We start from the raw sequence: 22,189 nt of genomic DNA, 5'->3' as shown, positions 1-22,189 counted from the left end.
TGCACTCAGCAAAATTCTTCCTTATAATAGTAACATCTGAAATAACACAGAAGAAAAAAATAATCCATGCATATGAATGCTTCAGAAGACTGCCAAAAACTACAAATATGCATAATTTCTTAGGAACCTTACATGCCTTGTGACAGAGACAATGGGATCTTTCATGGCACAAAAGATGGATAAATTAACTTGTCTGAAATGTTGAAATGCTTAGCTTTTGGACCTTCTTTGCATTGGAAATATATTGAATATGGAGAAAGCTGTAGTTAAACTGAAGTGGATGTAGTGAAACTGAACTGAATGGACCTTGATGAAATTTGTGGTGGAGCCAGATAGTAAGCTTAGCAACTGTGCGAGACAGAGATAAATACTCTGAATTAAGGCCATACAGTAGATAAGGAAGGGATGCTTGAGGTTTTTTTAATAGAAATTATGTCATGATTATGAAATAGAATAGTATTTATAGCATAGTCATTTACAGTATATACTGTATGTTATATTTTTTTGCACAAAAGTAGGCTGCAGAGAGCACGCTACCTACAATCTACATTGTAAAGGCAGCAAGAAATCTATAGATAAACATGGCATAATCCGGTCTGGGAGGTCAATGTCTCCCAAAAGTTTTAATACCTGGAATGAGAATGCAACAGTCACTTGAGTGTGACTTGATGCTTGCTAAAGTTTTGCCTTTGTAATGCCTTAGTTCAGGCTCTGACTGAAACAGAGATGAATCAGATGATAGCAAAGCAAGATGTTATGAAGACGAGCATGCCATCAGCGTTCAATTGGCATGGCCAAACTCTGACAATGGAAAGGAAAATGCTGTCATGGTCAATTAAGGTAAAACGTGATGTATATTTGTAATTGAGAAAAAGAGAGATGATGCAACAAGGTGTAACAGGGGAGGCCGTGACACAAATTCAAATGGAGGGTTCTGCCAAACAAATAAACGGAAATGATGTCTTAAACTCTCATTTCAGTCATGGGGCTTTCATTAATTCCTATTCCCAAGAAGTAAATGCTGAGAAAAATAAACAGGAATTAATAAAAAGAAAAAAAAAAAAAAGACAATATGCTGTATTTGGCCAAAATGGAAGCAGTAGATGAACTTCACTGTTTAATGTTAAACATCAGGTGAAACTGCTGAAGAACAGCCCATGACAGTTAAGAGATGTGAAAACAACAAATAAAATGTGACTATTCTTTAAGATCAAACTTCTAAGAGCCATGAAAAAGGCTGGAAAAGTTTGAGTGCCACCTTGGAGATAGAAGAGTAAAAATGGGCAGTAGGATGTGATGGGTGTAGTCTTGGGAAGACCCAAGCACATTCTTGAGTCTGTTTTCAAATCTCTCTGACTTTGGTAACTACTTATTAAGTAGCTTGTCAACTGCAACATATTACGAACCTGCATCATCTAATGTTGGATGCATATATACTATGGAGTATGGGATGCTTGGTACACATGGCCACTGGAGAGGGAGAAAGAACAAATCAGTGATGGACGGATAAACTAAAGAAAAGGAAGAAAAACAGGAAAAAACCTCATGTGTTTTTAGGCTTGTGAAGAATTTGCACTACCTAGCTAGGACATGGCTTTCCATATAATTTTACAGTGCTGCAACCGTGTAATGTATTGGATAGGCAATGGCTCCTCTCTCTGTCAGAGCTGTGCGTGGCGTTTGGAATCCCTCCTGCTGAAATCTCCTTCTTCCTCTATTAATTCTATGTTACAGTGAAATACCTTTTGTGAGGACAGATTTCCTCATGTTGTTTTATACCTTACATACGTGCTTTTACTTGGACAGTTATTCTACTGCGAGGTTTGGTATCCTTTGGCAATTCCTGAGCCAACTGCCATTAGTTAGATGATAATTTCAGGCCAAATATTCCTGAGGTCAAAATCAGTGCGTGGTCTGGAGGCTGGGAGCCCTCCAGCCTTCACGCTGTGAGGACAAGGCTGGACCTCCTGCGCAAGTCAGTGGGAGTTTGCAGCCATGACTGAGATGATGGCATTGTTACTAGAAAACATGTTCTTATTTTTGTTTGAGGTATGAGGAAGACATTTTGATAAGATAGTACACAGTTGTGCTATTACATAAATATCATTTTATCAATAGCTGCTGTTTAGTTATTTAGCAAGGTAAGCTATTTACATGTTTCATTTTTCTGAATGGGTAGAGAAGACTACTTAATTGCCACTTCATTGATAGCAGACATAAATTGGGGACTTTCAGATATATCAAAATGTGCCACTTGTAGACAAAATTCCCTCCTGGTTATCACCAATTCTTATTTTCTTTTCCTTCTGATACAATGCTTATGCAAAACCCAGCATTTGTTCTTGCTCTTTTCCTGCGCTAGCAGAATTTACACACCTGGGTTATTTACACAAGAAAGGGGGGCACACACAGCAGCCGTGGCAGCCCTGCAGACCCAGAGAGGCGACGCAAGGGCAACAGGACAGGGCCGTGCTAGAAAACGGTTTGCGGAAGAGCATGGGGCAGGACACTCGATGAATGTATGTGAGGAGTTCTGCATTCAAGACTGTAAAAACAGCATTTGTGAGTATAGATGAAGTAACTCTGGACACTGGCAGTAGTAGTTAACTGAAAGGTTGAGAAAGCCAGAAAATCCCTGTGCATAAGAGTATACTGTACACTTTATTTTCGCTTAAATAGTGTGTAACTGTTTGCTGGATGTTGGTGGTATACAACAGAAACTAGAAGGGTTTCAGTAAAAGAAAATTATTTTTCCATCCATCAAGTTGGACCGATTTATATGGGTTTAATGTCATGAATGGTAAACATTTGTATGCATTGTGCGGCTTGTTGGTTCTTCTACGCTTCACAAATGTCACAGAGAAAAAACTTCTTTGCTTAAGAATGAGTAAGCAGCTTTTCTTTGTAGAAATTCATGCAAATCCTTGGGAAGTGCACTATAAAAATGCTAGTTCTGTTAGACTACAGATGTCTGTGCTCCATTTAAAACACTCTTTATGGTCTGATTCACTTCTTTAGCAAGTTCTTAAGAAGTCTGCATATTAAGAAAAAGTAGCAGAACTTTAAAGATTTTTATAGAAACTAGAGCAGCAAAAAGCCTATTTTCTAAACCCCCTTTTCCTCAGGAACTGGAGAAAGAAGGTTCAAAATATAGGTTAATTCTTCTTGCAGCTCCATCTAATCCCTCTTTTATTTCCCTCATATGGACAGTCTCTCTCTTTTTCAAAAAAACCCAGAATTATATTGTTTAGTAATAGACTGTTTCCATGTGTGTGCATTTCCCTTCTGCCTTGTGAACCATCCATGACAAAATAGTTCAGACGAAAGAAAAATTCTTTATTTAAGAGTACAGAATACATTTGTTCTCTAAACCGTTAACTTCCAAATGAAAAATCTTGGGAGAAAGACCCTTGAAATAAAGGAATTTTTATTCTGCTAGTAATTAGCACATTTACATATTAACATTGCAGCACCGGTACTGTACATAGCATACTAAAATTTGCCTGCTTTTGGTTGGATTCTCAGGCTTTGCTCCTATGTATCAGGACTCAAAACCACAGGAGAATTTTATCAGCTGCTTCAATGAAAACAGATTTAGACTCATGTTGGGGCTTCTGAGATTCTTGTACTTTCTCTATAAGCAAAGATTACTTGGAGCTCCTTTTTCTTAAATATGCATTCATCATGTTAAATGACTTTATATCAGGGCAAAAATACTTTTTCATATTTTTTCAGCATTAAAAAAGTGATCTTTTGTGTATCTGTTTATGACTTAATAACCCTGGTCCATATAAAACAGAGACAGAAGTTTACAGGCCCTCCCTTTTTAATGACTCCCTTGGCCATTTCAGTAGCATGACCCAGAGGGACCCCATCAATTATACTTACGAGTGAGGTACAAATGACAGCCATAAATAATCATGAATTACTAATGACCAGAATTCAGCAAGTGCAATTACCCACTTTCTCTCATCCTCTAGATTTGCCCACGTATAGCACTATGCTCCAGTGTGGCACGTTAGGCTGCTTCTGCTGTGACGTTACATTGAAATGCTCTTGCCCTTCTCAAATGTGCTCTTCCCAAGAGGCAAAACCTGTATCTGTGCACTTATCTAGTACAGAAAATCACAGCTTTTTTTTGAATGACAATTTACTTCTTATAAAAGCTGTGCATTTCTATATTTATGTTTAAAATACAAATCCTGTAACAAGGGGTGATTATGCAAGTCTCTAAGTCACTTGATGTCCTGAGTTGTCTCTCCTTTTATCATTCTAGCACAACGTAATTGCAGTAAACAGAGGTGCTGCCATACTGATGATGTTTCATTTATATCATGTGATGAGATATAATACACAATGATAGTAAATAGCATAAAAAGATGAATCTGTTTAGTTGAGGGTGTAAATGTTACATGGATTTAAGCTAAATTGGAGTGACATAAGAAACCAATCCTTGTATTGAATCAGGCCAAAAGTCCCTGTCGACCAGCCACCTTTCTCCAACAGTGGCATGCAGAGGGTGCTGGGAGAATGCTGTAGGAGTAAGACATACTTAGAGGGACTTTTCCCCTGCTATGACCTTCCAGCACCTACAGCTCAAATAGCTGACAGTCTAGCAATATTTACACCACACCACAATTAAAATCAGAGTAGTACAAGTTGGTGTATAGATCAGGCCTTAAAATAATATTATTTTAGTAGCATATCAGACTGGCAAACACAGAACAAAAGACAGTGCCTCCTCTGGAGAGCCTGCTCCAGGCAAAAAGACAAAAAGAGTATTGTACAGATGAGAGGATGAAACACAAACCAAGTTATCGATCTACCCAAGGTCACATGAGAGCACACCACGACTGAAACTTGAACACTGATCTCCAAGACACCATGTTTAAGACTACTCCATTTCATAACATTCTCATTTCTGCACTGCTGCTCATCATTTGTAGTTTTTTAGTCCATCCTCCCTCTCCCCTCCCTTCTTCCACAAATGTCTCAGTGACGTAAGACAGGGAAAGAGCAATTATGGATAGCTCTGAAGAGGGTTATTGAAGTTGGTGCCAAGAAAAGATGGAAAAAACCACCCAGTGCTGCTATCTGGGAAGCCAGCAGCAGTGACAGATCCAAGTGGGTTTGCCTGCTACTTCAGTAGCTACCTGGTACCTGCAGAGTAGGCTTTGTAATCTTGGGCCATCTGCTTCCAGCAGTTGAGCAGTGTTCTCAGCTGAAGAATGCAAACCTCAGAAGCTGTTGTGTAGGTAGAAGTCCCACCACCACCTCATTCTACCTTCCAACCCATCCTGCTTGACCATGGGCTAGAATTCTCGTAGTGTGCTATTGGTAAAACCACCTTCATTTTCCTTTTTTGGCTAAAATTGATGGCAGTTACACAGATACTGTCAGGTCAGGTACAAGAGCTTCTGTTGCACTCTGCAAGCAACTCTGCCAAATTTAGAAAGGCTTTCTTATCAGCTGTGATTTTTCAAAATGTGAATGTTCACTTTATCTATAATGATGCTGTGGGAGCTAATTCACTCAGTGTAAATACATATGATCCATGAAAATGCATAAACCAAATACGGTTTTAGTCTGATGGTACAATACCCGTTCTGTGAAGCATTTTATTTCTCAATTGTTCCTAAGGAGTCTGATGGTAGTGTTTGAGAAATGGTGGTGTCTCACTGTAAAGCCAGAAGAAATTTCAGCAATTAGAGATGAAACGAAGTGCCTCATTCCTGTGGCAGTGGATGGTGTGTCCAGTCACCTACAACATGTCCACGTCCAGAATTATCACTGGATTGGCAGAAGTAAGAAAATACTGCCATGACGCTTACCATTTTTCTTTGAGATGGTGGCCTCTAGCTTTTTGCCTGAAGATATACTGTATTAATAGGAAGGCTTCCTTCAATAGTCACTGTTTAAAGTAGTGAATATTGTAATCTTGTTTAAAGCTTATGTCTATTGTATATTTATTTATTCTGCCCCCTCCTGCCAAATCCCTGGCTGGCTACTGGGTTCAGGAGGGCTAGCTGGATCTACTGACATTTACCCACTGAGTCTCTGAAAGGAACAATCCCAATGTACGTATAAACGTAGAGTTGTCCTGTCATAGTGAAAGTGAAGCCTGACCTTTTGTTTCATTATTAATGAACACACCAAAACACATTTATTAAATCTGCACTTTTTCATGACTCCATATGTTTCCTTTTTCCCAGCCCGTGTCTGACATGTGACAGTAAAGCACAGAGCGACTGTCCCTAGTGCCTTCTCCCTTGTGACTTCTTGCCACCTGCTTTATAGCATTAAACAGATGTGTAAGTGTAAAGCATTACAAAACTCATCTTTTCAATCATTTATCACTTAAAATTTCCAAATAGAGCTATGCTATGGTTAAGCATTTTATCTGCTCAACGTAAAGAAGAAAAGCACCATAGATTTTAGGAAGATTATGCAGCAGTAAGGTATTTCAAGTGCACAGTGGGTCAAATTACCCATTTATATCACAGGTGACCATTAGGCATTTTGTTTATTCCATATCACATCTTGTTTATGTTCCTTTAATGACCAAAATATTCCTCTAGCATGCAATAAAGAGTATCTTCCAGAGAAATCCTAACTGAGGTACTGCATTATTCATCGTCAAGTGAAGAGGAAAATTTCAATTGCCAGTTTCTGGTAAATGTCTAATTAAGAAAGGGGACTTCTGAGCCACAGACAGGCGCCACAATCATTAAAGGGCAGTTTTCTGAAGATTATGAGTCTCCAGTCTGTCAAGCAGAGTTTTTCTACAGCTGAACTAATTCAACAGTAGAAAACCCTGTCTAGAACAAAGCCCTTGGAATTAACATCTTGTTTAAGCAAACACATGCCTACTTTGAAGTAAGCGTGATAGGGTCACCACTGTTATTGAGGCCAAATTTAATGGTAGTGAGGTGACAGAATATAACTTCAATGCTATTCTTAATTTCAGCTGCAGCACAGACTGTACGTACAGAGTATTTGAAGCCATACAGCGTAGTTCAAGTAGACCAGTTTAGTATAATTGGCACAACCAGTTCAGTCTTAACATGGAAAACTACTGAAATGTAGACCAACTAATTCTCAGGGCTGCCCAATTAAATTTGAGGGTGTGAAAAGCATATGTACAGAGGCAATTATCTTTGTTTCCCAAGTCTTAACAGGTTTGATTAGAATTTTTTTTTTGACCTTAATGTTTATTTTGGCAAGCTCCACTTTGGCCCTGATTTAGGATCACATCATTGCTCAGTAGGGTTAAGTCTACTTAGACTGTTTCCTTGAATCAGGCTTTCTTAATGATTGATTACTTCAGTCTAATTTTTGCAAGTCTAAGAGTGTGAATGGAATTCTGATGGCGAAGGGAGCTGTATCGGTGATCAGCTCAGTGCAACTGGTTTGCGTGTGAGTTCTGCTGCAGGAATAGTGTCCTCGCAAGTGATGCTGCTGGAAGTTGCCAATGAAATCTAGTGTCGGTTAGTTCCTCATCACTGCCGTCTTCTCATTAGCATAGCAATTTGTATGCTGACCTTGGTGCTTATATAACCTTGGCCACATTGTATCTTCGTCTAGTTTAAAGGACAAATTCAGCTTGCTCACTATTGTTTTTACCAACGCTGTCATTTTTACTTGTCTCAGAGACATGCCAGGCCAAGAGCATGTGAACGGGGCTTTCAAGTTACTGAAACACTAAAAGGTCATTACATCAACTGTTTATTTATATATGAACTTTAGTATTCGTGAGAGGTGCCAGCTCAACAATCATGGAGGCAGAAATCTTCTGACCTCGGATCATCTGAAGCAAGGGCAGTGGCAACGTGAGCTTGTTTCCTGCCAGTGTTTCTACCCTTCTTCTGGTGGGACAGCCTGGAGGAAGGGGTTAGTCTCCATAGTCACTGCATGGTTTCTCGACTGGAAGTGCCAATTTTGATGGGTTGTTTTTATGATATCTTTCCATCATGAGAATTGGATCAACTCCATCATCTTGAATCCCAGGGAACAGCTTTGAGCATTGCCCATCCAGTTTAGAGTCATCGCTGACTTAAAACTCTATGTTCTTATCCTTGGAAATATTAGGTGTCTATTTAGTAAATGATTTCACTGTGTGCTTACCTCCCAAACTGTGTGTGAACATGCGCTGAGAGTGAAATAAGTACTCAGAAAGTTTCTTAAATTGAGGTCCTAATCTTTTGTTTCTGTTTTACAAGCTGAAAAGCTCTATCTCAGATGACTCATTCTTCTGTAAGCTTCCTTCAATGGAGATTACTTTTTGGTCCCCCAGGAATTTTCCTACAGAGGGAAAAGCCCTTATTTCTGTTATTGTTTGTATAGGAGCTGATGACATTGAGAAAAGCAAACTGAAAAACTGGTGTAAAACACTCTTGCAATTTACTGGTTTTCTTTCTTCTCCCTCCATTTTCACAACCTTAAAAATCTTCTTTAGAAAGTCTCCTTTTAACTAGAAACCCAAAATCTAATATCATATAATGACTTCATTTCATATGCCACATGCAACTGGGAAGTAAACCTCAGGATACATCTAAGATATTGTATGCATCGCGTTGCTGCCACAAGCACTCTTATCGTCGGTGACGCTGTTCTGCATCAAGATTTCAGGCTGCCACAGTCCCCTTTGTATTTGTAATACAAAGCATTGATATGCACAGCTACAACAGACTTTAATGATGAGGTGTCTTAATTTGGTTTTTATTATGTGATTAAAGGTACAATAAGGTATGTGTTCAACAAGAGGGAAGACCATTGTTCTGCATCATTAAGCTCACAGCGGCCCAAAAAGAAATTGTAGGCAATGTGCCAAAGCCCTTAATGAAGAGGATCTCTTTGAATTATCTGTGGATGAGGAAGGGATAAAGCCTGAGCCCTGGTATATTTGATCCTCTTTGTGCTCTCTGTTATGAGGACTTACGGAGCCAGGCGTACTGGACCTTCTGGAATTGTAATTTATTGAAGCATTAATTTCCCAGCCACACTAAAGCTCTTGGCCTAATAGAGAAAGTGCAGTTATGTACTATTATTAATTCTTGCAAGTGTTTCCTGAATTCCTACATCTCAGAGTCATGAACTTTTAAAAAATAAGGCTAAAGGGATTTATTTGTAACAATGCTTAATATATCCTAATTAAGCAAATTTTGCCTAATTCAGACTTTAAAAAAGCTTCTTTTAGTTTTCCCAGAAATGGCAATGTCATCTTATCCCATGATATTAGGGTTACATGGATGACACATAATAAAACCACTAAAAGATGTATTTGTTAGTTAGCATATTTTGAAACTTTTCCCTTTAAATATCCTGTTATTTTAAATGAAAATGATTCTCCACCTCCTTCACCATTAAATTTTAACTGATTGCTCTTAATTGGATGCATTTTTGTAGTTGTAGTGACATTTAATTACCTGGATGTACTCACTAAGCTATAGAATTATCTCCCACCTATCTCGTGAAACAGAGAAATCAAAGTAGTACCCTGTTAAAATAATTTTGCATGATAATTTATATTCTGGAATAATCAGATATTATAGTCCTAAATAATTCAGGCTTTACTATGTTAGAAATCCCAGTTTTATAGGATTACATGCACCTCTCACTGCTGCGGAAGCCGCGGGTATTCCAACCATGTTTCCCAAAGGGTTTCCATGCTTAAAGCTAATCAGGGGTGCTGGGTGCTGTGCTCCACGCATTGCTGAAACAAGGTTGCAGTACTTCGCAGGTTGATTTCTAAATCCGAGCTACTGCCAGGGATCTGCACCTGCAGCCAGCTCTGGATAGTTTAGTCATCTCGGATATCAGTGAGACTGTTCCTGTGACTGATTTTAAGGACACGTATTTAAAGAATGTTGTCCTGCATCTGTTAGGAGATGTCAGTAACTTGCAAAGGTTCTCTGCCACCTTCATTTCACAACAAAAATTGCGCAAGCTTCCTCAACAATCAAAATATTCAGAATTTGTTGCTGTCTCAATTTGTTCTGGTTGTTGCACTTCTGAATGCGATTAACTGATAGCCCTCAAACGCAGACTGCATGAAAACTCGGCGACCTTGGGGATAAGTAACTGTTACCACAGTCACTGCCTGATCTGAACAGAGGATTCACACAAACAATACCTGGCACCAGGTCTGCTGTTGCAGGCAGTATCTGAAACTAGTTCTCAGTACAGAATAATGTCCGAGAAATCTGATTACCTTTCTCTGAAATTCTTCCCACCATCACATGCATAGCAGCTTAGCAAGTGGAAGTGAGTTAGTATAAATAGAAATGACAGTAAACATCTCTTCCTATTTGCTCTCACAAGTTTTTTTTCTTCCACGAAGTGTCAGTGAGTCAGTGAGTGAGAATTAGATCAAAACTAAGTGTTTAAAATTTAATCACTTCCCTACTAGCGTAATATACAAACCACATTTTTTATTCACTTTGTTGTCTGTGACATCAGTATCGGGGGTCAGACGCAGGTGGTAACGCAGTGAGGACCACAGGATTTCTTCCACTCCCGTGCACCGCTGAGCAATTCCCTCTGCCGGTGAGCGCCGAACACGACAGCGCTGGGAAACCTCACTCCTGTGGCTGGGGGTAATTGTCACTAATTCTAAACCGCCTTAGGGATGGCAAGGTGGTAAAGTACGGCTTGAAGGATCTGGGTGGTTTCTGTTTGTCTGGAGGGTTTGTACACACAACCCACTTCACGTTTGCAGAGGTTAACCATAAGCTTTCTGCCTATGATTATTTCAGAAGAGATCAGTAGGAGTATGTCCCTAAACACCTGGCCATCGCTTTGCATGGTTCCATCATGCTGTTTTGGCTCGAATCATACTTTAGATGTGACAGAGTAAGAAATTTCAAGGAGGGAGGTAATACAGACAGAAGGAAGAACAGAAACACAGGAAACAACATTTTTGTAATAAATGTTAGTGCGTTATCACATTTTTAGAAAGCTTATCACATGCTTAATATGAATAATTTGACATATAAACATCTGTAGAGTAGTAATGTTGATCTGCTGTCAATTCTAACCATTTGTTAGCTGGTATTTCTACACGCAGAGGTGCAAAAACTACAACAACTAGACATAAACTTACATTGGCAGGAACAGGCACTTAAAGAGCGGACCGAGCACTGAACGAATGCATTGCACAGAAAGAAGTGTCTGTACGTACTTGTAAACAGATACAAAACTGTCCTTGCATGGCTTTCCTAACTTGTTCAAAGAGCGTGTGACCAGGCTATGACCCTTGTCAAGAAATTTTGCCTGATACATACTGGAGTCCTATTTTGTGACATAAAGTTTTCTAAAAAGTTTGATGCACAATATAGCATGCATTTAAATATTTGATGTTCTGCAAGTGTGAATGGGAAGGTACATCATAAAATCATAGTCCTTATCATACCCATATCAAATAAGGCAAAGCCCCTTTCATTTCCACTTGTATAGGCAGGTTTTGGTATTCCATTTTCCCTGTCATTAACGGTGGTCACAAGCCTAAAAGAGAACATTTGCTTTTAGAAATGAAATCTAATTCTTTACCTGACAAACTTCATACAGTAACTTGTACTGTTCTTCTTGCTTCTGCAGAGTGCACAAACTGCATCCCATGTTTAAATAAGTGGCAGAAATAATCTTCCTTATTCACCAGAGCAGCCACAGCAATCTCTGTTAGCAAGCATGCATGCAGGTATCCTTCAAAGCCCCTAGGTGAGTCGGCTGGACCGAAACAGTGCACGGTGGTATTGCACAGGGTGCTGCAGAGCAACTGTGCTCTTTTCTTTCGTGCTCTCCCTCCTTCCCTAGCAGTACACAGCACTCCCTCTGCTGCTCCGCTCCGGCTGCGGCACTCTGCTCCAATGCACACGCTATATACTGCTACTCATGCATATTAATCAGCTCTCATTGACTATTCATAACAGACAGTGATACAGAAGCTATAATTGCAAGCTATGACAGCTGAAATTTCTCTAATTAACAGGCAAGTGCTTCAGTAGCAGGCATAATAAAAGACACTAACAATTTTGTAAACCATTTTGTAGCAATTACAAATAAACATGACTACATTTTACTGTGGTCCCTCAGGATAATTCTTAACATATTTAAGCAGGCTGGAAGTACAGTTTAAATGTAAGTCACAATGAAATGAATGTAATAGTACAAAACTCAGCAGTGGCCATGTCAAAGTTGAATATGCTTAGCAGCATTTATTTTCCTCTGATACTGTGGTGGCATCTGAGAGCCCCAGTTTTATAGCAGGAGATGACTGAGCTAGGTATTTAACAAACACACCACAGAAAGGCCATCTTTACCCCTGAAAGCCTGTGTGCAGCCTTAGGACTTGACTACAAAGCAAAAGAGATATATGTGAATGTATGTAGATTTGGGGGGGGGGGGGGAAGTGTCTTAGATAAACATTTACAGATTAGCTTTAGATTAATATTTATACCAACTGAAAAATGGCCATCTGTGCTACTGACTCTTGTTGTATTTGAGGAGTGTGACTGGTTCACATATTATTACATTAAAAAGAAAACTTTATCAGATTATAAAAAGATATACAATAAAATAAGTATGGCATTTATGACTATTCAATATCTGAGTGCCTACATCCACATTAAATCTCTGCCATAGATGTAAAGGATAAAACATCAGTCAACTGCCCAGTGGATGAGAAAAGTACTCATAAATCATAAGCTTTATGGATATTTTCCAGTCTGTAGGAAACACTACCTTGTGTTACGAGTTTGGATTGACCACACTGTTTTCAGCAGTTTAGGCATTCAGAAAGTGTGCGTTTTTATAATCCTTATTTCAATTAATTCAGCTATAAAGAAGAGAAGACGGCAGAGTAGCTCAGAATGAGACCAAGAGTCTAATTCTGATGTAGGTATTGCATGGCAGAGCGCCTGCGCCTCGTGCTGTGGTTCTCTCACTGGTTTCTGACTATGGGCTTAGCAAGTTTCTGTAGGTGGCAATGGAAATGTTGTGCAAGGATCATCTGTCCAACCTCTGTACGTAGGTGTCTTGCAGGATACCCAGCTATTGCTACAACTGTATTGACTCACATTTTGCATTGAAATGATTGGCTACTGAAATTAAGTTCATGCTGTCCATATGTTTTAGTACTAAACTTCAGTAAATAGAGACTAGAGAGTAAATGTGACAAGAAGGGGTCCCTTAACTCTGAGACTGTGTTTTGGTAGCAAAATCTCCCTCCTTAGAGGACAAGAAAGAAACAAGACCTCTTCAAATCCCTGCCAAACGTCTGAAAGCAGACAGGGACTGTGACTGTGATGTTTCCCTGACGAGATTACTGCTGCAACAGTGGTAAAACATGCAAGGTTAGAGCAAGATAGAGTAAACCGGATCTTACTGCTGGCCCTCTAAGCTGAGGAACGATTCAGGCTATCCCTGGTTAGATATGCCACCCATGTACCATGGGCTGTTCCAAAGTTGGTTGACAGCCAGTGGCTGTGGATCTCAAACAACTGGAAAGTTCTTGCATGAGGGAACCAGTGTTCCCTAAAAGCAGAAAAGATGATGATGATAAGCAAATGAAGTGGAAAAAAAAAGACCCTAGAGAAATTGTAAAGAAGTTTATGGCTTTGATTAAATAATTTTTGGTTATGTAATTTGATTAAGCAACTTAATGTATAACTTTCAAAAATGTTGCCTATGATTTTTTTTATCCTGTGCAATAGTGTTTCTTCTTAAATACTAGGTACTATTTAAATGTTGTAGTTCAGTTCAGGTGGCTGGGTTCAGTCAGGAATGTTTTTAGAAATAGCATGCAGCTGGATCTGATGAGAAACAAAACAGAAACATGCGGGATATTTCATTTCCAGTTTCAACGGAAATGCACCTATTTATCATTTTCCTATAGTAACATGATAGACTACATGAGATAACATTTTGTCTGATTCAAAAAGATAATCTGTAAATCAGGCCAGGAGAGCAAGTCCAGCATAAGACTTGTTTTGATGTAAGAGAGGAGCGATCCCATAAATGTGATGCTTCAGATTCTTCAGCTAACAAAGCCTAAGCACGTTGCTCAGCAGCAAACAGTGTGGCTTAACGGTGCAGTTGGCTTTGTTGCACTGTTGCTCTGGTAAATAAGCTAGCCTGACAGTCAGGCCAGCGCTTATCTCAACGGAGATGTTTTCCATTATTGAAATCTAATTCGTATTTCTTTATTCATCTCATAGGCAGAAATGGTAGTGCTGCCTCAGGTTAATATAGACTAGTTTTTATGGTACTTTGCCAAACTTTAAACATTTGGGCTGTAAACTTGTGTTCTGGGCATTGTCCAAAGCTGATTTTTGCTTTTAATTTTTTTTTTTTAATTTTTGATTTTTTTTTATGCTTCAGCTGCAGTGTTTTAGTCATTTCCAAGAGTAAGATTACAGAAAAAAAATACATTGTTTGCCTATGTGAAGAAATTCTGGATATGTTTTCTTTGAGAAGGTTTTAGTATCAATGTAATTTGAAACAGACATTTGAAGTTTGGCAGAGGGATGATTTGTGTTGTGCCTGTGAAATCTGCTAAATTTCCTTCGCTTTTAAGCTCTTGCAGTTTGCATGTTCTAAGTTAAAAGTTGCTACGAGTTTTCAGTTTAATTCTTAGGAGACTTCTTCCACCATGAACGAGGCCGGTGGGTGATGCCAGAAGGTCTGATGAGGCCCCAGCGCTGCAGTTCCATTTCCTAATTGCTCTTTGTGAGGTTCGAGGACTGACATGAAGAACAAAGAGGTCTTCTCAGTGCTCCTCAGGGCTGGACCCAGACAGCCAGAAAGAGCCGTGTGAGCTGTCTGGCGTGGGGCAGATGTTAATTGTGCGATTACACTTGCTTTATTACATACGTACACAGGGAAGCCCAGTGTGTTACAGGAACCCTTGTCAACGTGTGCCGTACGTGGTGGAGGTAAACTGGCTTCCTTTGGTTTGTCCAGATAAGGCAGCTCGTTATGGGATCTGTCATCTGCGTTAACAATGTGTCATGTGTGGTCTCGCTAGTGTGCCACAGATAATGAGCTTAACAAAATGTACGCGTAGTGGATGGCTTATATCACGTGTAACGTGAATATTCTAGTGGTCCCAGCTGAATCTGAGCAATACAGACTGAATGGGAAGTTAGTGAGCCAGCTGACTAGGAACAATAGTAAATAGCCTTTGAATACACAAGGTGCCAGCAAGAGCTTTCATTAGCATTTATCTAGATTACTTGCTCCCTGACTGATTACATGTGACCAAGTCTGTAAAATCCCTTTTACCGAGATACCTGGCTCCGACTATCAGACATTTGCTTTTGTGTCCAAAAGCTAATTCCCAGGGAACAGAAGGTGGAAAGCAGCCAGACTGCACAGGCCACCCCGAAGGGCAGGGTACTGCTCTCATCTCCGGGAGGCTGGATCTCCTGGGCAGACGGTGGGTGATGGCCAGGAGGGAATCCTGCCACAGACCACAGGCTGGCTTTGCTTTCTGTATTTGTCTTAGTTGCAACCTACAACCTCTCAGCTTGTAACTACAAGCCTAGTATAAATTTTGCTACTTAGATGTTTGATTTATTTTACAATTAAGCATGTCAGGTGTTGGCAGGTAAGGGGAATCCACAAGAGACCAATGCATGCGAGGTGTCCTGTCTGTCTGCATGGGCTGGTGAATCAGAATAAAGAGGGAAATAAAGCACTCGTGAGGGACCTGCACCCTGGAGGGGAACATTATTAGGGAACTCAAAGGCTAAAAAGCGCGCTCTGCCAGCTTTTCAAGGGTAAGGACTTACGCTGCCAAGTGTTGGCTCTTAGACAGCAGTTCCCACCAGCGAGAATAAACTCATGTCCTTTGTGCGAGGAGCAGATGGCACATAGCTACTTCACAGATCTGGGCAAACACCAACCCGTTGCACTCGGTTCTGGGAGTTCCTAATGTTTGAGTGGCTGACTGCAATATTAGTAACGGTTTGGCATTGTTTATTTTGTTTCTTTAAATGCAAGTTGGCTTTCCTAGTATGTAGCAACTATTTAACATTATATTTTTGTACATATACTTAGCAAGTTCTGTTTAAACAAATGATTCCTATTTCAGCAGTGTGATCGGGGAAATGTTTGCTTAATGTTTGCTTAATGTATCATTACTTTAATTACTTTTCTTGTTTTTACAAATATTTAAGACTTGCGAGAAACAAAGGCTAGGAAAGAGAACAGCTGTGACTTTATAAATAATTCTCGCATTGGTGTGTTATATAAACAGAAGTCAGGAAACTGTACAGATTATGATTACATAGAGTGGTGCGAAACAAAACTGTTTGTGCTACACAACTCTCCTTTAAAGTAAGTATCTGGAATTTCTCAAAGTGTAGCCTCTAGTAAAGCTTGAGTGCCTTGTTGTTGAGAATGTGTTCAGATTGGGTTCTGTTTCCCTGCGTTTATTTGCAAATTTTCAATACTACAATCCACCAATAGCTGTGAAGTGTCGCGTTCTTAATAGTACATTTAATCAGTGTGGACCTACTTTAAAAATACCCTTCTAAAAAGTCCTTTGTTGAATACGTGAAAGCAAACTAGGATTGTCTATGGCATCGTGCAGGCACAACAATTAAATACATACTCTAAATACAACAGCAAAAAGATCTCAATTCTGTATTTTTTTTTGCATGTGGGCACAGCAATCTGCGTATGCATTGGAAGCTTCAAGACCAGAGCCAAAATATTTAAACTAAAACATACCACAAGAGAGGATGTGACAGCAAATGTAAAACGTTGGCTTTATTCCCATCAGTTAATGTTGAGATCCTTATTTGCTCCACTTAGCATCTCTGAAAGTGTTCCAATCCTCAGAAGTAACTTAAATGAAATTATATTTATTGTTAAACCACTGAAGGAATGGTTCTGTCCTCTAAGCTCTTGAAGGAGTCTGATATCTCTTTAATTCATGCCACTTGAGAACGACAGTAACATTGTAGGACCATTAGAGCAACATCACTGTAAGCACTGCAAGGCCAGTAGATGTGAGAACGCCATTGTGTTAATTCAGCCTTTCATGAAGCAGAAATGATGAGGTCAGAATAGGGTAAATAACTGTTTAATATGCCACTAAGACCTTCTGATGGGGAGAATTAGGATGCTAACAGCTGACCTAAGGACTCCGAAACCCCTCCTACTGTGGGCTGCCTCTTTGGGTGTCTATTACAGCGGTGCCAAGAGGTCTTGGTCAAAGATTAAGACAAAAGGCGATCCCTGAACCCGAGGATGTACACGCTGGATTTACAGTGATGACACCATGATGGAAGTGGGTGAAACAGGGTTTTAGCTACTGAGGACAGAGAATGAACTAATCAAAAAGGGAGTGCTCTTTCACCTAATTATAAACCAGCTCCAAAATCACCATCTGCCAGCTGTGATACTTCTAGCAATGCCCAAGTGAGGGACCTGGAGGCAGATCACACCTTAAATAGTTGTTCTTTAGCTGAAATCCCCGACGCATTATCCTCATTCATTTTCCCATTTGTGACACAATGCACGAACCACAAAACCAAAAGTACAGAAGACTGGCAAGGAAATGAGAAAATCTGATTATAGGCTGGATTTGTACTCTAAAAGCTTCTTCCATGTTAGCTGAAACCTCAGCTTCCTTGCAAAAAAGCATCTTTGATTTCCTGGTTTCGATACTGGACCAGCCAAGCTCATCTCTGTAATTTTTTACGGGTTATTTAACTAGATAGTTTCTATTTAAGAAGAATGACAAAATTAAGCTTGCACAAATTGTCAGTTTTTACATGGTAATAGTGCTGTAGTTATTGTTAGCAGTTACAAGAATATAAAATAGAAAATTAAGACTATTTAAAGGAAGAAAGTGGATAATGAAAGCGTAGGAGTGTGGAGTCAAATGTTAGTTATACACTTGTGTTTATAAGGTTCACATGCTCTCAAATCTGAAATTACTTACAGAGCATCTATCCCCATTTTGATTTTGCTGTGAAATATCACTTCAGAGGGATAGCACTGGTAAGCACAGACTGCTATGAGTGATGGTTCATTTTAAAATAAAAATGTTTTCTGTAAAAGCGATAATACACTTTTAATAATCTTAGATCAAGCAAAATGATTCGGTGTACTTGAATGCTGCATCAAAACTATTGACATAATACTTAATCTTTAAAACTGATAGACATGTGCCCAAAAGCTAATAAAGTTCATTCTAATACAAACGAGCAAGTAAAATAGTATATCATAGTCTGTGATAGCTTTGGATCCTGATCGTATAACTGTAGCCCAGGGACAAAGAAAATTGAAGTGATTTAGAAAGGTACCCAGTAGGATGTATCTGACATTAGGCAGTTTGCTGAAGCAAAACAGTGATGTCAGAAAGATACAAAGGTGTAAAATCCATTTGACTGTGTCCAAATGCTTCTACTCTTTGACCTTAATGTCTCCAGATGAACTCCCCTTAGGGTCAGCAGAATAATGCTCAATAATATATGGCCAGAAACTGCCAGGACATGCTAAGGATCAGAGTCTTCACTCCCTTTTGTATTTTAGCTACTGTATTCATATTATGAATTTTAAGCCATTTCTATTTGAAAAGATATTAACTTTCATTTCTCAGTTTTTACTGCTCCACATTTAATTTGAAATAGAGGAAAACAGGAATGCCACCTATGGTTCATTAGGTTTTATATTAACCATCTGATGAAAAGGATATGTGGGAATATTAAGTATTAATGGCAGTCAAAATGAAAAAAGTTGCTTTTATGTTTGCCTTTGTGTTCATTTCTAGGTTCAGGTGGACGACGAGGAATCTGATTGCTAATTGTCAGCTAGAGGTCCTATGCAGAAAAGACCCAGAAGATGACCAGACTTTGAATGAAAGAAGATTTAAGGCTTTTAGGAACAAAGGAAACGTAAGTGTTCATTTCTGTCTTTAAAGTTGGGAAAGATGCGTTTCCACTGAAGGAGATTGGCATTAGCTCCAGCACTGGTCTATGTGATTAATTCCAGTGTGGGCACACAGAGGGGCTGGCAGTGACCGCAGGACTCTGCGGGTCTTGCACACGTGGAGCAGCGGTCATCTCTGCTTCAGCACAAGTACAGCCACAATAGATAGATGAGATGTATGGGGGAAGAGAAAGGAGTAACAGAGGCACATGGGGACTCCAGCTGGTTTGCAATCCCAGAGACAGGCCGTGCCTGTGCCGAGAACTTCACCTCTGCTTTCCCAGTGCCAACCAAAACATAATCTTGAAACTATGTCAGAATACAGAAGATGGTTAAGGTCCTACAGAGTGCTCTCGTGCAGTGTTTTCTACTGTTTAGTGTACAAAATGCACCAACAATATAGTGTCGTATTTGCTTTCCATTTATCCTCTTTACAATATAATCTCACCAGCCTATGAAATTGCAGCGATGCTGGTTCATTTCTTGTTTCATTATGAAATCAATACTATTGCAATAACATTGATTTGATAAAAGACACTCTAAGGTGCTAATGCTTTCTCTGATACAAGAAGACACTTTTCATGGCTAACTTGGTTCACCTTGAACAAGGAATTCTAGTTCAATGAGTAAAGTCTGTGTTGGAGAGCACACAACTCCCAACTCTGTTCCTTCTACAGGTAACATTAGCCAGCTTTATCTTCAATGGAAGCAATTTCCACCTGTTATTAGCACTGTATTTTTCTGAAGCCCTAGGAATCAATGGTAGGTTACATGTTTACCTTAATGGAAAAAAAAAAAATTACCTACATAGGTTATTGTATTGGCTAACTGCATAGAGTTATTATGTAGATATACTTCCTCTGCAATTTCTTCCCTCAAAATATGTATTCTGATAACCACTATTGATTAAGCAGTATTGAAAGGAATACACCAATACAAACATTTGATAAGAGAAATGTGAAAGTACGCAGGCAATCAGACACAGTGATGAATACCAATAATAACCCAGAAATGATCATTCCCATCAGAAGACACATTTATCCACTAATCTTGTCATTCCCAAGGAAGGCCCAGAGCTGCAGGCCTTCCACAGTGCACAGACCGCAATCCGATTTTCCTACAGACTCTCCTGTTCGCAGACTGGCAAGCCTGCTGAGAGTGAGAGGCCCACGTGTTTCTCTGCATTTCTCTGCAGAAATACACCAATGTCCTTGATAAGAGTTTTACAGCCAGAATAAGTAAGTTAGAAGAAAAATATTAATTAATGAGATTATCTAGTAATACACAAAATAAGTGGTTATGGTTCTAAAGTCTCATTACGTGTCCAGAACTTTTGTCCTGATGGCTAACTGCAGAATGACACTGGGATGCAAAACTTGAAAGTTTTTATGATTTATGGTTTGATAATAGCTTTGCAGGTTATTTTTTTATTTTTATGTTTTGGGTTGTGGCTTCTCTACTTTGGGGTATCAAGTGTAGTTGAGAAATACGTTAACGTTCCAATGAACTGTATAATCCACTGTCCATCTTTGTTATCCTTTGTTGTTCCCCCAAATGAGAGGGCTGCTGCATAGTACTGTGCTTTCTGTTTACATTATTTTTGTCTGTTCTGACTATGACAATGATAGAAAAATCATACTTTTTTTAGGATAGTACTACACAGTGAACGTACTGAATTGCATGTACATGTCTAGAGGCACAATTAGTTCATGGCTGGGGGGAAGAGAATCTAGATTTCTGAGAAATACACCTAGGAAAGCATTAACTCACAAATAAAGCACAGGCCATGGGGGCACCTACTTAAAATACTAGATTGGTTGCCAGTATGATGATCAACATGATTTTCTGTGCTACTCAAAATCTTTTTCTGTTTATTGGCTGTAGTTAGAAGGTTATAAACTACCAGGCATGTATCCCTAAGTCTTTGAAATTCAAGTTTCTGTATGCTTTCTTTGAGTTTCATGTTCTTAACAGAGGAGAGAAATCACAATAATTACAGCTTAAAATATTCTCATTTCATGGTGTAGCTAACAAGTGAAACTACAAGTAATGATGTAATCTAACATGTCAAAAAAGGAAATGAAAAGAGGAGACAGAAGGCAGGATGGAGCCAAGGGATGCGATGTGCCATGTCATCTTCTAATTAACTAACTGATCCTTTAAACTGTCAAAATCAGCAAGGAACTCCATGGCCCAGTGTCATATTAATATTCATAGTAGGCCACTAGAAGCTATGATTCCAGTCCCAGTGGTTATAGTTAAACATTAAAAAAAAAGGCCAGGCTAGCCAGGGCTGCAACAGCGTCACATTCATAAGGAAATGAAGGCAGGCCACCCTGCTTCCTACAAACCTCTGCCGGGGGAAAGTCTCTGAGGATGCATATTGATTTCTGAATTATTATGGGGGCTGTATATTGAAAAAACAATTATTTTTCTTCTTGCTATGAACTGCCACATTGTTAATCACATTGAGCTCCATGTTGTCAAATGCAAGAAAGATGCATGTAACGTTTTATAATAGGAGCCCATTTTTAATTTTGCGCACACCAAATGGATACGCAGTTAATAAAACCCTGTCGTTCAGAGGAATGGGCGAATTCATTTTGCCTTGTAGGATGCAATTCAGGATTGTTTTTGCAGAAATCTGGGGCCCGCAAGAAAAATAATCTTCTATAATCTTCTTATAATACAATTACTCTCTTACATTTCAGCCTGCCAGTCTTTTCCCACTCCCACTAAGCAGAGTTTCCTGAACCTTGAATTCTAAGGGAGCAGCTGACATTTGGTTTCTCCATTCATTTTCTGTTTAATTCTTCATGGCAGGACAATGCTTTAAAAAAAAAAAACAATCAACCATAAAAGATCCTCTCTCCTCTATATTACACGTACTATTTTGGGGCCCAGTACCGGTCTGTCACAGACAGGGATGCGCCTGTGTGCAGTAGAAGGTGGGGACGAGGAGGTAATTCAGCACCCTCCAAAGTGAAAGGCCGTTTTGACATCGGCCTTGTATAAGTAATTTCAAGCCCAGACTATTTTGAGGGCAGTTAATCCCATTTTACACTTGCCGTTTCTATCTGGGCATGACATAGTAGAAAGCAATATACTATGCAGCACTTCCTAGCAGTACGATCAGTAAAGGAGTAGCTGAGCCATAAATCATGTGCTCTACCTCTCAATGAAAAAATAATTAAATAGTTTGAATCTCATTGATTGATATCCTTTATTTAATTGATATACTAAAGGAAAA

At 39.3% G+C, this 22,189-nt stretch overlaps 1 protein-coding gene across 2 annotated transcripts in view; it reads right to left on the bottom strand.

The window, feature by feature from the left end:
• Nucleotides 1-22,189, bottom strand: part of PDZRN3 (PDZ domain containing ring finger 3) — a 144,452-nt gene that overhangs the window by 22,995 nt on the left and 99,268 nt on the right. Inside the window, exon 1 of one of the 2 annotated variants that reach the window (XM_054838362.1) lies at nucleotides 11,548-11,824. The exons of the other annotated variant lie outside the window; for it this stretch is intronic. Within the exon in view, the coding sequence (XP_054694337.1) occupies nucleotides 11,548-11,616 (69 nt within the window). The 5' untranslated portion in view covers nucleotides 11,617-11,824. Of the gene's footprint in view, nucleotides 1-11,547; nucleotides 11,825-22,189 lie in introns of those variants that run through there. 2 annotated transcript variants of the gene reach the window in all.

This window comes from Grus americana, chromosome 11, assembly GCF_028858705.1.
Source record: "Grus americana isolate bGruAme1 chromosome 11, bGruAme1.mat, whole genome shotgun sequence".
Classification (NCBI taxonomy): Eukaryota; Metazoa; Chordata; class Aves; order Gruiformes; family Gruidae; genus Grus; species Grus americana.
Note: the sequence above shows the minus strand (reverse complement) of the source record. Positions and strands in the feature narration are given on the sequence as shown.